This window comes from Molothrus ater, unplaced genomic scaffold (genome assembly GCF_012460135.2).
Source record: "Molothrus ater isolate BHLD 08-10-18 breed brown headed cowbird unplaced genomic scaffold, BPBGC_Mater_1.1 matUn_MA599, whole genome shotgun sequence".
Classification (NCBI taxonomy): domain Eukaryota; kingdom Metazoa; phylum Chordata; class Aves; order Passeriformes; family Icteridae; genus Molothrus; species Molothrus ater.
In genome coordinates this window covers 57,444-73,306 of record NW_023416770.1, presented here as the reverse complement: position 1 = coordinate 73,306, position 15,863 = coordinate 57,444, and the positions used below count along the sequence as shown (strand labels likewise).

Sequence of the window (15,863 nt, the reverse complement as noted above, 5' to 3'; positions counted from 1 at the left end):
CAGGGGTGGAAGAAAAGCTTGAAGCAAAGCTACCTCTGTCAGGTTTTTCCATGTCAGAGTCATCCTCCCCCCAGGGCTTCCAGACCAGGGTTGCAGGCTCTTCATCCTCACTTGGTGCTCTGCTCTGCAGCTCTGGCAGCTCAGCCTGAAAGTCGCTGCCAACATTGATGTGTCTAAAGGAAGAAGGAGGTGGAGGTGAGAAAGGCAAGTGGGCAAGAGAGCCTTCCTGTGCATCCACAGGCTTGAACCAATGCCACCCTGACTCTGAAAGAGCAGTTCTCCTCCTCACCATTCCTCCAGTTTGCTGTCCTTTAACCCTATGCCAAAACTCACGGCTGAATCTGGGCTCTTGCTTTCCTTTTCATTGTGCCTCTCCTTTCCACCTGAAAGAGATCAAAGCAATGCTCCAGTTAAAAATCCTTCCTTCTCATCCTCATCATTGCAAAGCCCGAGCTCCTGTGTCCCAGCTCCTTTCTCTTTGCCGCCTTTTTGACATGGAATGTCCTAGGCAGGACCCTCTAGCAGTCAGCAGCTTCCTCAGGAGGGCAAGCACAAGGCCATGCACTACTCTCTTCACTCCCGGGGCCACTGAGAAGAGCCAAGACAATGGCAGGGGAGATGTGCCAGTGCAGGCTTAGTGCTGCGGTGCTGAGATGATGAGTTTGCCCGGCTCACGTTCAGCCCCGATCAGCGACGAAGGGGCGCTTGAGGAGCCCGGAGCTCCTATCGCGCCTATGGGTCCCGAAAAGATCCACGATACGAGAGCGAAGGAGGGCGGCAAACGCAGGGAGGTGCAGGCAAGGAAAGAGGGACTCAGCCTTCAGGAAGGGTTGGCAGGTTTATTGAAGGAAGGTCGAAGGGGGAGAAAAAGCAGGGTGGACGGAGAAGGACTGAGCACCGAATTGAGGGCGAGTAACAGCTTATAAGGAAAGGGGGAGGGCCCGGGAGGGGCAACATAACAACCAATGAGGGTATGAAAGAACTGATACATAGGTTGATGAACGCATGAAACCGACAAATCAGCAAAAAACTGGGGAGGGGTCCCTGCCCCTGCCCAATCACTCGACACCCTGGGGAGAAGGTTCTAGAAGGAAAGGCAGGGCTGCCGAGTGATGGACAAAGGCCAGGGGTGGGGACAACAAGACACATCTGATGGATAGGGGAGGGGAAACGTGATAGACAAATAACGATAAGAAATTGGGGATTTCCAGGGAAAGAGGGGGAAACTATTCAGGATGAACCAGACCAAATCAAACAACGTTACATCACATACCACCACATCTCCCCCTTTCGCAAACAACAAAAAAAAGGAAAGGGGGGACGGGGGGACTAACTTATTATAAGTATCTGAGTTTATGTTCTCAAGGTTCGAATTCGCTGTCCTCATAGGACAGTTCTTGGTCTACAGGCTCCATGCTGTCTCCTTCGTCAGGGTCCTCCCAAGAGTTTTCTTCTGGTGAGTTAGGGGGTGCTTGGAGTCGGAGGACTTCCGGAGAGGAGAGGGCTCGGTTAATAAAGTTTTTCAGTACTTTCCATAGTATTGAGGCAGCGAGTAACACAAGTATAAGTGAAAAACATAAATAAACGATTGGCTTCAGGATGGCCACTACCCAGTTTGAAAACCCCCACCCGCGGAACATGTCCCCCAGCCAGTCGGTAGTTTGCGCTTTAATATTTTCAAGATGATTTTGCATGCGCTCAATGGAGACTCTCGCGTCTTCAGCCCTGGATGAGAGGTTGAGGCAGCAGAGACCTTCAAACTCCTCGCACTTGTGCTGGTGTAACAGGAGGAGGAAATCGATGGCGGCTCTGTTTTGGAGCGTGGCTTGCCTCGTGACTTTCTCATCATAAAGGAGGTCCGTTAGGGCGGCTGACGTAAGATTGGCCTGTTTTACAACCCAACACTCTAGGCGGCCCAATTCGCCTAGTGACTTCGCGATCGCTACCCAAGGGAGTAAAACTGTGAGGGCAGTCGCTTTTGTACGGTCCCAATGTTCAATCACAGAGTCGCAGCCTTCATCTAAATTCTTTAAATCTCTTTTGATACGTTTTGAATCGAAGGTCGAATTGAGGCTTGCGCTTTTATTTTGCCAATCAATAATATGGGTCAGGTTGGGTGTAAACAGGGACAGCCGGCCTAATGCACATGGTCCCCCGATAGGATTAGATGGGATTCCCGCCCAAGCTCGGTTTCCGCAAATTAAGAACAAACCATGGGGAAGGGTCACTGCTTTGTCATTCGGGGAGGTGGCTAGAGGGATTTTTTCAACACGTTTGCACCATTGGTTCGGGAGATAGGAGGCATTGGAGGGGTTCAACAGGGTCAGAGTGCGTGGATACCGGAGTGAGGCAGAGGGGGGGTGTTGGGAACCCGGGGCTTCTCTAAAATATAGAGGATTACCGGGGCTGGGGATATATCGAAAAATGAGGCAAACTGGGGCAAGTGCAGAGCCGAGCAAATGGAGCTCTGGAGGGTTCACCTCAAGAGTAGGTTGTAAGCGGAGGTGGTCTCTCCAGGCGTTCCAAAAAGCAGTGGGGGATTTCGGGGTAGTTCTGAAGGAGTAAATATAATTGAAAGGGGAGGGAAGCTGGGAAGGGGGGAGCGGGATCCCCACGAGGCAAGACGCCATCGGGTCTTCAGCTGCCGCCGTGTTCAGGCAGAGGTGATCTTGCCCCAGGGCTTCCGCGAGGGTCCGCCAAACATTAGGTTTCGGCTGGGGGAGAGTCCATGCAGAGCAGCTGGTGGTGAGCGTGGCCCAAAGGAGGTAGGTGGCAACTAGGTGTGTCTGGGGCCGTGCCATACCTGAAAAACTAAAAAGAGGCAGTATCAGGGAAGGAGAACTGGGTTTTAAGAAACGTGAACTAAATATTCGAATGGTTCTGGCTCATCACTGAATAAAAAACAGATAGGCGGAAGAAGGGGGTCAAGGGGCTTTCTTCGGCGCCTCCAACTGGCGACACGGACTTGTTGCTCTTTCGTCCGGTGTTTCGCTTCCCTGGGCACAAAAGGCCGAACCCATTTTGAGGGCACCCACTTGGGACCAGAAGGAGTGAGGACGCAAGCGTACCCTCTCCCCCAGGTCACCAAGTCAAAGGGTCCTTGGGTCTGCCAAGTCTCCGGGTCCTTGATGAGGACCGGAGGTTTGGCTGTAGGTTGCAGCGCGTTGTGGCTCCCGAAGTGTCTAACCATGGGCGGGTTCAGGCTCTCAAAGGAACAGTTCAAAAAATTCAAAGTGAACATCGCCTTTGAGAGTCTGATGTGAGGGGGCTCTACCTTTGTGGTGGATTTCTGGTGTTCTAAAGTTTTCTTAAGGCTTTGGTGAGCCCTCTCTACCATGGCTTGGCCTGTCGGGGAATAGGGGATGCCTGTTCGATGTTCTATTCCCCATTGCTGCAGGAACTGGCGCAGTTCCCTGGACTTGTACGCAGGCCCATTATCAGTTTTGAGCAGCCTAGGGATGCCCAGAACAGCAAATGCCTGAAGTAGGTGTTTTTCGACATCCGCTGCTCTTTCCCCCGTGTGGGCGGAGGCGAATACCGCGCCGGAGAAAGTGTCTATTGAGACATGAACAAAGCTCAACCGGCCAAAGGAGGGAACATGAGTGACATCTGTTTGCCACACTTCACAGCTCGAAAGTCCTCTAGGATTTGCCCCCAGGCCCAATGATGGAAGCTGGTGGGACTGGCACTGGGGACATGTCGCCACGATAGCTTTGGCCTGTTCGCGCGTCAGATTGAACTGGCGAACAAGGCCAGGCGCGTTTTGGTGGAACAGCTGGTGGCTTAGTTTGGCCTGACCGAAGCGATCAGGGAGCGGGGCCACCTGAACAGGAGCGGCAAGGGCATCAGCGCGCCTGTTGCCCTCCGCAATGAACCCCGGCAAGTCGGTGTGCGACCTTACGTGCATTACGTAGAAGGGCTGCTCTCGGTGGGAGACTAAATTTACAATTTTGGAGAGTAGCTCGAAAAGACGAACATTCGAGACGTCCTGGAGGATTGCTCCCTCCGCTCTGGACACTACACCGGCTACATATGCCGAATCAGTTACCAAATTGAAGGGCTCAGAGAACCTCTCAAAAGCCCGGACGACTGCATCTAACTCAGCCACTTGTGGCGATCCTTCCACCACAGAGATGTCTGCCTCCCACCGCTGAGTTTGAGGGTCCCGCCAAGTCATCACTGACTTGTGGGATGCTCCAGATGCGTCAGTGAAAACGGTCAGGGCATCGAGGGGTCTCTTGCTCTGTACTGACTTGATGGTAAAAACAAATTCTTGATTAAACAATTTGTGGGCCGGCCGATCTATTGTAATTTGGCCCGTGTAGCTGTCCAGAGATAGTTGTAAAAGTTCGTTCGTTTGAAGGACGTTCTCAAACATTGCTAATTTGAGGTGGCCCGTGCCGAATTTAATGGGAAGATGAATGCACGTCAAGTCCTCACCTGCCAGCTCCCTGATCCGTGATCTCGCTTTCCGGATCAGGTCAGCCACCAGCTCCAGTGGCGATGTCATTCTCTTGGACCTGTGGTGGCTCAGGAATACCCACTCTATGATCAAGAGGGGGTCCTTCGCCCCGCGGTCCTTGCTCTTCCCAATGGCTCCGTCCCACTGGAAGAGCATGCCGTGAAGGTGTGGCAGTTTCCCCAGAACAATAAAACGGAATGGCAGGCCCGGTTGGTACCGGTGGGCCTGCCTGGCCGAGATTAAACTCTGAATTTTCTCCAGAGCGGTTTTGGCCTCCGGGGTGAGGGTCCTGGGAGAACTCAGCTCCTCTCCCCCCTTCAACAAATTGAAGAGAGGGGTTAGGTCTTCCGTGGGAATACCCAACCAAGGTCTCACCCAATTTAAAGAACCACACAGTTGGTGGGCATCTGCTAGGCTTCGGATATTGCTTTTTATTGCCAATTTTTGCGGAACAATGGTCCGCTTGGTAATTTCAAGGCCGAGGTACCGCCAGGGTGGCATCCTTTGAATCTTTTCCTGCGCTAGCTCAAACCCTGCAGCAACCAACGCAGTGGTTGTCAGGTCAAGCGCATGGGCTAACAGGTCGTCGTCTGGCGCACAAATCAAAATGTCATCCATATAATGATGGATGATGGCTGACTCCACAGCTGCACGAACAGGGGTCAGCAGGGAAGCGACGTACCATTGGCAGATCACCGGGCTGCACTTCATGCCTTGTGGCAATACTGTCCAATGGTAGCGCTTGCCTGGGGCTTCACGGTTGATGGATGGAACCGTGAAGGCGAAGCGTGGCGCATCATCAGGGTGTAGAGGAATTTGGAAAAAACAATCTTTTATGTCAACAACTGCCAAATTCCAATCTTTAGGGAGCATCGCAGGGGACGGCATCCCTGGTTGGAGGGGTCCCATATCTTTAATAACTGCATTAATTTGACGGAGGTCATGCAGGAGTCGCCATTTGTCTTTGTTGGGCTTTTTAATGACAAAGATGGGAGAGTTCCAAGGCGACATGGACTCTACTAAATGCCCTTTCTGTAGTTGTTCCTGCACGAGCTCGTTGAGCGCCGCTAATTTTTGTTTGTTTAGCGGCCACTGCGCCACCTGTACTGGTTCATCCGAAAGCCAATCCAGCTTCCAGGTGGGGCGCTCAGCAGTGGTCGCTGCCCGAAAAACCTGGGGAGCCACTGGTAGGTCAATTCGGGCTCCCCACTGGGCCAAGAGATCCCTCCCCCACAGGGGTTCCGTATAATCTAATACAAACGGACGAACAGAAGCCAATTGTCCGTCGGGCCCTGTAATTTGTACGATGCCTTTCGATTGCCTCGCCAATTGAAGCCCTCCTACACCTCTGATGTGGCCAGGGACGCTTTGCAGTTCCCAACGCGACGGCCAATCCCGAGAGGGAATAACCGTGACGTCCGCCCCTGTGTCCAGCAAGCCGCGTAGAGCGACTTGCTCTCCCCCTTTTTTCAATTTACAAATAAGTTTGGGCTTTTCATGCCCAAGAGCTTGAGCCCAGGCTACTGTAGGTATGTTTGAGGCCTGGGCCGCTGATTGAGGTTTTAGAGATGGTAAAGCGGAAACAGTGGATGGTCGTGGCACGACGAAGAATTGGGCTATTATCTGCCCCTTCGGTAGGAAGAGCGGGGGGTGGACACAGTGCAGCATGAGTGAGATTTGTTCCGAGCCAGCGGGAAGCAGGCTCGGGACAATACTCACTTCTGGTGGGGTCGCCTTTGTGTCGCCTAGGACGAGGAGACTGTGGCTTTGACGTTCCCAGTTTGTTAGACCCTCCGGGAGGACAGCAACGTGGTGGAAACCGGCGGAACGGAGATGTAATGGTTCTGCAAGCTGCAACCTACGGGAGGAAACACAGGATGAAAGAGCATGAGTATCAATGGGTGGTGTTTGTGTCAGTCCGGCATGAAGGTCAAGTCCAGTTGGAGGCATCATTCTACTGTTCTCCCTCTTCTCCCGCCAGGACTGATGGTGTGAACAGGCCTCCGCATTTGTGTCCTGGCGCAGGGGGCCGCTGCGCTGTTTAATTAGTTTTTTTGAATAGTTTGCCCGTGGGTCCCCTGCACGGACTTTTTGAACTCATAAAATTGTTGTTTGAGGGGACATGCGGGCATCCAGTGCCCCAGCTTCCCACACAGATGGCACGGTGTGGCTGGAGGCTTGGGCACCGGGGCTGATGTTGGTGGCAGCGGCTGCGCGGTAGTGGGACAGACGTCGGTGGTAAATGGGGGCTCCTCGACGGCGGTGGCGGCAGGACGAAAAGGTGTCTTCAGGCGGGAGGCTGCGGCAGGTGGTGGTCCGGTACCTGATGGAACTAATACCTTTTTCCCACACACCAAAAGCATGTCCCGCAGGGTGGGAGCTGGCTCCAGAGGGAGGCTGTTGATTGCATCTTTGCAAGCCGAGTTGGCATTGAGGAATGCCATCTCTTTTAACAGCTCGGCTTGCAAGTGTTCTCCTTCAACCTGATAGTTAATGGATTTTCGGAGCCGCTCCACAAACTCGAGGAATGGTTCCTCGGCACCCTGCAGGACCTTGGCATATGGGACCTGGGGTGTGGCCGCTCGCAACCCCAAGAAGGCCTTCTCGGCCGCCCGGGCAGTTTGCTGCAGGACTTCTACGGGTATGGCTCTGACTTGGGCTGCTCCGTCACTCCAGTTCCCCGTCCCAAGCATATGGTCAATGGAAATGACCTCTCCGTCTACACTCGTCCGGGAGTTCGGGGAATCCCATAGGGACGGGAGCACTTTCAAGGCTTCCTTTCTCCACGCTGCCTCCCAGAGCACTTGCTCGGTGGAATTGAGGAGGCAGCGGAAGACTCGGCGGAGGTCGGCAGGTGTAATGACCGACTCCGCCAGGACGGCCTGAAGGAGTCCCCGAAAATATTCGGAGTCCCTCCCGAACTCCTTCTGTGCTTTGCACAGCTCCTTCATGGACGAGTGAGAGAAGGGGACCCATTGAGCCAGGGTTGTCCCATCTCCCGCGGGATGAAAAACGACCGGGGCTGCTGATGGGACTGCAGACAGCTCCGGTCCCCGGCTCGGGACCCCCCCCCCGCTAGCCCCCAGAGCGTGGGAACCGGAAGGGAGGGCGTGGGAACCGGGAGCGGGGGAGGGAGGGTCCCGGCGTGGGAACTGGAGGGAGGGTTCTGCAGCAAAGTGCCTCCCCTTGTGGGAGGGGCCCCATGACGTCGTTGCGGAGGTGGGGGGTGGTGGGAGAGGAGGGGAAGGGGGAGGAGTTGCAGGGGGTGAAGGCGGGGGAGGAGGGGGAGGAGTTTCGGGAGCAGGGGGCGGAGGAGGAGGGGGAGGAGAAGGGGGAGGGGGAAGGGGAGGGGACGTGGGAGGAACCCGCGAGGGGGGAAGGGGAGGGATTTGGGGGGGGGCTCGGGAAGGAGTGGGGGAACTCTGGGAAGGAGAAGGCGGTTTTTTAGGATTGAACACGCGGTCCCCTCCATTTTGGGATGATTTGACGCCATCTTGGTGAGAGGACCGCGGAGAACTGAAACGAACTTTGGGTTTAACAACTGGGGTCGAGGGGGTGCGGAAAGAGGGAGCAGGAACAGTCTCCTCCGGAGGTTGGCCAGACCTTCGGAGGCTCGGGGACCGGGTCGCCCGCGAGGAACTTAGGGACGGGTGTCTCCCTGGCGCGGGGCTGTCACGGGCTGCTCCCCGCAGGGACTCGGTTCGGGAGGGAGGGCGCGAGGAACGAAGGGCAGGTGCATGGGGACGGGGAGAACTGGGGTATAACTGGGGGTCCGCTGGCTGAGTCCGGGAAGAGGGTTTAACAGCGAGGGCAGAAATCAAAAGGGATATTAAACAAAAATGGCTCTGAAAAGACTTGCTGCCAGCTTGAATCTCTCTCTGAAGGCGGGATTGGACCCGCTTCAGGAATCTGGGATCCAAGACTGATTCAGCATTTAAATCAGGGTAGGTATGGGTCAGCCAGCGGACTAAACTTTTAACTTCCCTTTTATTAAACTTATAATTCCCACCCCCCAGGGTACCCACAACTTGGTAAAAAACCCCTTTCTGAGTGGCCGACAGTTTAGCACCCATATTTGCAGATGGAATACGCAGGGGTCAGCCACTCGCTCTACCGCTAGCAACAGGAAAATCAAAAGGAATCTAAAATAAAACTAAACGGGGTCCCCACTGACCCTGACCTCCCCCTCCCACTGGCCGAGGAGAGGACCGGGATGCCTATGCCAGGTTTTCCGTGAGGTCAGGTGGTGGGCTCTACAACACAGCCAAGAGACTCACCCGTCAGGGGGACGAACCAAGGCTGCTGCTAGCGGGAGCTGCCTGCGCCGAAGGCGGCCTCTTTAGGGTGCGCTGAGAGGGTGTCGCCTTCTTCTCTCCGGAGCACCGCACCTCCCGAAACGAGGGCGTGCTACACGGAGAGCGGTGAGTCGCCCAAAGGATTAGAGCAATCCAACCCGCGCGTCGCGGGACTCCTGTTCCGAGATGCAGTCCTCCAAACGGTGTTCAGGAACCGCAGACTGCCTCAGATGCAGGGGTCTTCACGCCCCGCGTTGGGCGCCAAACTGCTGCGGTGCTGAGATGATGAGTTTGCCCGGCTCACGTTCAGCCCCGATCAGCGACGAAGGGGCGCTTGAGGAGCCCGGAGCTCCTATCGCGCCTATGGGTCCCGAAAAGATCCACGATACGAGAGCGAAGGAGGGCGGCAAACGCAGGGAGGCGCAGGCAAGGAAAGAGGGACTCAGCCTTCAGGAAGGGTTGGCAGGTTTATTGAAGGAAGGTCGAAGGGGGAGAAAAAGCAGGGTGGAGGGAGAAGGACTGAGCACCGAATTGAGGGCGAGTAACAGCTTATAAGGAAAGGGGGAGGGCCCGGGAGGGGCAACATAACAACCAATGAGGGTATGAAAGAACTGATACATAGGTTGATGAACGCATGAAACCGACAAATCAGCAAAAAACTGGGGAGGGGTCCCTGCCCCTGCCCAATCACTCGACACCCTGGGGAGAAGGTTCTAGAAGGAAAGGCAGGGCTGTCGAGTGATGGACAAAGGCCAGGGGTGGGGACAACAAGACACATCTGATGGATAGGGGAGGGGAAACGTGATAGACAAATAACGATAAGAAATTGGGGATTTCCAGGGAAAGAGGGGGAAACTATTCAGGATGAACCAGACCAAATCAAACAACGTTACATCACACACCACCACAGCTTAGGTTGGATAGAAGGAAAAGGTTCTTCAGCCAGAGGCTGCTTGGGCACTGCAACAGCCTCCCCAGGGAAGGGGGCACAGCACCAAGCCTGACTGAGCTCCAAAAGTGTTTGGACACTGCTCTTGGGCACAGGCTGTGATTGTTGAGGCTGCCCTGGGCAGGCCCTGGACTTGGGCTCAGTGATCTTTGAGAATCCCTTCCAAGCCAGGAAATTCTGTGCTACTGTGATTGTGCTCTTGAGGAGATGGCATTTGACGGCCGCCCCTGAGCATGAGGTAGAACCAGCCCTACGTGCACTGGAAAAAGAATCTATAAAGATATTAAAATAGCATGGATCTATAAGCCATGGAACTACGTAAGTATATAAGAATTGCTGATCCCAGATGGTTTTTGAAGTTGAAAGCCTGTGTTTGAGGAGAAGCCCAGTCAAATGCTTCTATGCCCTGAACGACAGGGATGCCAGAGGAGAAGCGCCATCATTCTGGTGTTTGAAGCTTTGGAGCGGGTGTGAGCAGAGTCAGGGCATAAGGGGATTTGTTGACACTGAAGCCCTGAAGTGCTCAGCCACAAACAATTTGTTTTGGGGTCAGCACAAGATAGTTTGAGGACTGAAATGGGTGCCAAGAACTTTTAATCAGGTCATCCGTGGACGAGGATCTGCAACTGCACTGGGACACCTCTCTAGGTCCTCTATGGAAAGGTCTGTGTTTCCCCTGGAGGCAACATGATTCCTTCAGAAGCTGCAGCCTGCTTTCACGTGGAAGCTCGTCTGGGGAAAGTGAGCACGCAGCCTGTGTGTCGTGCTTGGTGGGAGAGGCAGCTGGAGCCTCCTGCCCCTGTGCTAGTGCTTTGAGGGCAAACGGGGATTTTCTTACCTTGGACGGTTCCCAAGTGCTCTGGGGACAGCCCGGAGGCAGACGAGGAGACCAGGACGTCGGTGCAGAGGCCGGGTCTGGCGCTGAGTGCAGAAGGCGGCTGGTCAGGGACAGCCCAGGAGCTGATCCTGCAGCTGCTGCTGCAGCGCTGCTCCACCAGCGTTCCAGCAAGGGCCGCAGGAGCAGGAGACAACGACAGTTGCTATGGGCACAGCCCAACATTCCATCTAGAACCCCAGGGGAGCCATGGGACAGAAAGAGGCATGGGCCGCCTCTGGCCCTTGTACTTCTTCTGCTGCAAGTTTGCTCTGAGAAGCTTCCCATGGGGCCTTTTCTCCTCAGTCGTCTGATGAGACGGGCAAAAGCAGCGCAGGGACAGCCCTGGGTCTTCCCGGTGCTTCTCTGCAAGGTGCCTCCAGCTGAACGTGCACAGGAGCCTGCCTCTGTGCAAGGGCCCAGACCTCATCTCCTGCCCTGGAGAACCAGAAGGGCTCCTCCCACTGGCTCTCCTCCAGCTCTGAGAGGAGCTGGAATTTGCAAGTTGTCCAGCGCAGAGCCAACTCCAGAGCTTCCTCTCAAAGTGGAGCCATTCATCCTGCCCCCTTTCTCAATTCTCCTTTTGCTGCCCAATAATGTCACTGCATGTTTTCCCTCCTTTGGGCCTCTGAGCTGGTCTCTCACCTCATCACTCCTCCCTTGAAACTTGGAGAAACAGGATGTTTTTCAGGGCAACTGATGGGGACACACACACACACACACACAGGGACAGCACACGGGCATTTCTCTAGCAAACATTCATGCAGAATTTCTATAGCCCTCTTCCAGCTCCCTTGGAGAAGCTCGGTGTTTGTCCCCAAAAGACTCTGCCATTCCTCTAAGAAAGCAACACTAACAGAATTCCCTTTCCACACTGCTGGCCTTCACATTGGTTTTAATGCCTAGATCCCAGATATGACAAAACCCAGGCAGCTTTGCTGCTTTCCTGCCTGTCGTTAAGGAAAAGCAAATCTTGCTTCAGTCCCAATCTTGCTTCCTTCCCAGCCTGCACGTTACCCACTGGCCAGCAAACTGAGGGGGCAGCTGGAACAAGTCCCACTGCAAGGCAGATACTTTGTAGGCTCCAAAGCCCACCTGCACCGCCTCCATCAGACAAGGGCAAGCTTCCCTCGGCTTCCCAGAAGCAGCCTGGCAATTGCCCCCTCCCTCGCCCCCTCTCCACCCTCCACAGCCCCTGCCACCAAAGCCTTGCTAGGCAGGGCCATTTGCTGGCCTCGAAGAAAGAGTGCCTTTGATTCTTCTTTGGCGCAAGTGCCCGAGCTGTGAGAAGTCAGAGGATAATGATCACACCCGCTCTGCTTTAGCTAAGGAGATTGCTGGAGGCCCAGAGCGGGACACTGGTCCTTTCGAGAGAAACTGAAACTGAACTAGCCATGCCTTTGTGGTGCATGCGGATAGGAATTGGATAGAATCGGAGGGCTTAGAAACATCCTCCAAGGTGGTCAGCTCCATCAGTCCCCCAAAATGAAACAAAGTTATGTTGCTGGGCTCCAAAAAGGACTAAACCTGCTGCTTTTATGCCAGAAAATATGGTGAGACCAGACCACTCATCTAGATCCAATTCCGTGAATTAAACAAAGCCTCCCTTTCCACTCCCAGCTGAGATGTTGAGGAATCAAAGGCTGAAGCCCCAGCGTTATTTCACTGGCAGTAAAGGAGACACACCTCAGTAAGTCCTGCCAGCTGAGCAAGGGGCTGGGCCTGGGGGAGGTGGCGCCTGCCCAGATTCTTCTCTCAGGGCAAGTGCCGTCTTTGCAACACCAGGCAAATGGAACAAACATTGCCAGAGTGTTTTCATACAGACAAAAAGACAAAATGGAACAAACTTTGGTTTAATGATAAAGACCCATTGGCTCTCAACAAAGGCAAAATGACAAAAGGCAGAGCATAGACAACACCCAACCTTTGAAATTTATTGATAAATCTAATAAAACTATTGAATCTTGAATAATACTAATGGATCTTAACGACTAAATTGAGGAGATTCCTATCATGTCAACTAACTAAGTAGAAGATTAAACTACCCTAAAAGCTTAAAAAACAGTCCTATTCCTATCTAGTCCTATTGATACCTAACTCTTGCTAGCCCTGGACAACCTGCAGGGTTGTCTAATTTCAAGTCTTTTCTTCTTGGCGAGAGGCTCTGCTTCCTTCCGAGGCCGATGTCTTCTCCTGTGTTTGTTCCTTTCCTTCACGGTTTCAAACACCCTGCAAGATAGGAAACAAACCATCCATTGCTCACTTTAGTACACACCATGAAACCAAGTGCCGAGATCTCCGTTTGAGTAGGAATTTCTGTCTTTTCGGGCAGTGGCACATTTGTGAATTGATCAGCACCATGAGTCTGATGGTTCTACTTTCAATGCCTTGAAATGTCTTCCTCCTTTTGCTGCATCCTCTTTTGAATTTGATCAGCAGCATCAAACCAAGCTTTGATGGATCTATTCCTACTTGTATGAACTGTGTCTTGTTGGGGCACGGCAAGGTTTCATTGTGAAGGCTGGGTTTTACCTAAGCTCTTTGGGTTTGAGGTGGGTGTTAAGCTTGACCACGGCTGCCGGGGGCGATGCTGCAAGTGCCCCCAGCTTCCCCTGCGGTGCCTTTGAAAAGGGTCAGCCCGTTTTAGTCCAAAGGCGCAGCTTTGAGCAGAAAGAGGAGGAACTTGCGCACCGTTTGCACTGCCCGCAGGGAAAGGGGCCTCCCGCCGAGCGGGGCGGCTGGCGCGCTTGGCAGCAGGGACACTCGGCGCTGCGAGCCCTCTTGCGGCTTCTCTTCCCTGTCTCCCCGTTCTCCTTTCTGGGAGGGCTTTTCCTCCTCTTTGCTTTGCCCACACTCTGGAAATCAAAGAGTCCTTATCAATGCTTCCTTCCTCTCACAAAGCTGGAAACCAGAGCATCCAGCACAAAAATCTATCGGCCTAAGCAAATCCTTCCAGACCCTCAAGAGCTGAGAAAACGGCTGCCTTTGCCAATGGGCTGCGGCGGGCTGCCAACCCAGAGCTTGGAGGAAAATACTCCTCTTTTCTACAGGCCAAAGGGGTGGGATAAATACCTGCCTATTTAGAGCTCTACATTTCTTATTTCTACCTTTCTGCCTAACATCTATTTCTCTCTGCTTTTCCTCCACAAATGTCTAGGCAATGGCATTTAAATTCAGTCCAATTAGGGTAGACACATGGTTAGCCATTTTCTAGTCCCCAAAATAATCTCCCTCCCTGTCTCTCTCTCTCTCTCTCTCTCACATGATGTGAAGCAAATTGCTCTTTGCCGGTAAGGAAAGTTTTAGGGGAGCCACGGCACCGGCAGCTCCTTCTTGGGGAGTATGCTGCGATGCTAGAAAAACTCCCTGAAAATCTGCAGCATATCCACAAAGGCAGCCTGGATTGCTGATGTCAGCAAGCAGTGGGGAATTAAGGGTCTGATTGGAGTCAGCGAGGGTGCCAGCCCTTGAGAAGCCCATCTGTAGAGAGTCAAAGCCCATTTTGGTGGCGCTGCTGCTTCCTTGGGTCAAAGTTAGGCTCCAGAATTGCATACTTCAGGGCAGCAGCACAAGGAAGCCCCGGGCAGCATCTGCTGTGCCTTTCCCAGCGCATGGGACGATGTGATCCTGGCAAAGGGGCGTCTGGCATGGCTCGCCAGCAGCTTTTCTCCCCTTCTGCCAGTTTCTCGACCTTCCTGGCACGTCTCGATTTTCTTGCCCCTCACCTGAGCCAGAGTGCTGGCAAGTTTATGCTCCTTTTTCCAGGAGTAGTAGTACTCCACACACTGTGCCACGGTCTTAGTCTGGATCTGTTGTGAAGAGAAAAAGAAGGAGTCGAAAATGGTGTCGGGTGCACTGGGGAAAAAGTAGAATATGGAGTGAACTAGGAAGGAAAAGCATGAAGTAAATGGAGTAGGGTGTAAAATGAAATCAACATGGGGAAAGAGAGGCATCATGCAATGTCTTAAACCGTGTATTCTGCTAGGTGGTAATACACGCAATGCACAGATCAACAACAAATCCATCTAGCACAGTTCTTCTTTCCCCGCTTCCCTCCAGTTATGCCAGCACACCGTCTTGTGGAAGCAGCAGCAGACCTGTGCGACAAGTCTGACAGAAGAAAGCTTCATCTTCCAAAAGAGCTTGGAGAAAAGGGCTGGAGAGGCAGGATCATCCTTTTGACACAGGCTTTTGATGTCCCCTTTTGTTACTTCTTGAAGATACTTGGTACTTGAGAAGAGAGAGACTGAAGCCCAGTGCTTGTTCCCAGAAATAACCAAGCTTTCCTCCTGACGATCTGCTCGGGTAAAGAATGTCCCGTGGCTTTACCTGCTTCTGGATGAGATGAAAATCCTTGCCGTAGGTGTGGAAAGCCTTTTGGAAGGACTCCTTCTCCTCAGGTGTCCATCTATCAGAGCCTGGCAAGAAAAAGCAGCGGGTAGTAAACGCATCCCTTGATCCACACCAAGTAGATCCCACTGGCTGCCGAAAGAAAATGGTGGCAGGCCGTCATTCACGTGTGTGTACGTGTCTGCTCCCTCAGAAGGTCATGAAGACAAGAGCAGGCATTGCCCGGGGAGAAGGATTGGAAAAGAAGTAAAGCTGAAGGACTAGATGCTGGTGCTTCCCCACCCGCAGAGGAGACAAGACCTTGTGCTGGTGTTAAGCACAATTGCTTTAAGCAGAAACCCTTGCCACAACAATGAAGGGGACGGCAGCATCTGTCAGGGACGCAAGAAGCTCTGCTTTGCTTACCTGCGTAATGATAATCAGCCATGGGGTGGCCTTGAGGTGTTGCAGGCCCCTCTGAGAGCAGCATCTCCAGAGCCTCCTGCAAGATCAAGAGGGAAGAGGCTTTAGCCGCCCCACCACATTAAAAATGAGCCAAAAAATCACAGGTGCTGCCTTGCAGCTACTTTGCCTCTCCAGACATTCAAGCGACTGTATCCCATGTGGGTGAAACACTGTCATTTGCTCCAAGTCCCTGGTTTTTGCTGCCCAACCCTTTGATCCTGGTCCCCGAGAGTGGCCTTTTGCTCACCAACCTAAGGATTTTGCTGCTCCTGCAGCCAGAATGGCCTCAGCTGACTGAGGCTTCTGGGAATTTCCCCTCCAAATGTCTTAGAGAAGCCAGCTCTCCAGGCCATTTACAAGGCAGCAGGACCTTCCGCCGCCGCCGCCGCCTCCAGGAGGGAGATTCTCCCTGCTGGAGCCCTTTGGGCTCAGCCCTGACGCAGCTGGAGGAGACACAGCAGGCAGCAAGTGCTCTGCTCCCTGTTAAGA

The 15,863-nt window shown here is 53.5% G+C and overlaps 2 protein-coding genes across 2 annotated transcripts in view; both read right to left on the bottom strand.

Annotated features, from left to right (window-relative positions):
* Positions 1-1,283: 1,283 nt before the first annotated feature.
* Positions 1,284-8,943, bottom strand: LOC129047131 (uncharacterized). The gene is made up of 2 exons (XM_054518457.1): positions 8,740-8,943; positions 1,284-2,811 (listed from the first exon to the last, which is right to left on the bottom strand). Exon 2 carries the CDS (start codon positions 2,799-2,801, stop codon positions 1,362-1,364), a length of 1,440 nt encoding a protein of 479 aa, XP_054374432.1. The 5' UTR covers positions 2,802-2,811; positions 8,740-8,943; the 3' UTR covers positions 1,284-1,361.
* Positions 8,768-15,863, bottom strand: part of LOC129047132 (serine/threonine-protein kinase PAK 3-like) — a 48,192-nt gene continuing 41,096 nt past the window's right edge. Inside the window, 1 exon segment of the mRNA XM_054518458.1 lies at positions 8,768-8,869. Coding sequence (XP_054374433.1) covers positions 8,768-8,869 — 102 coding nt within the window.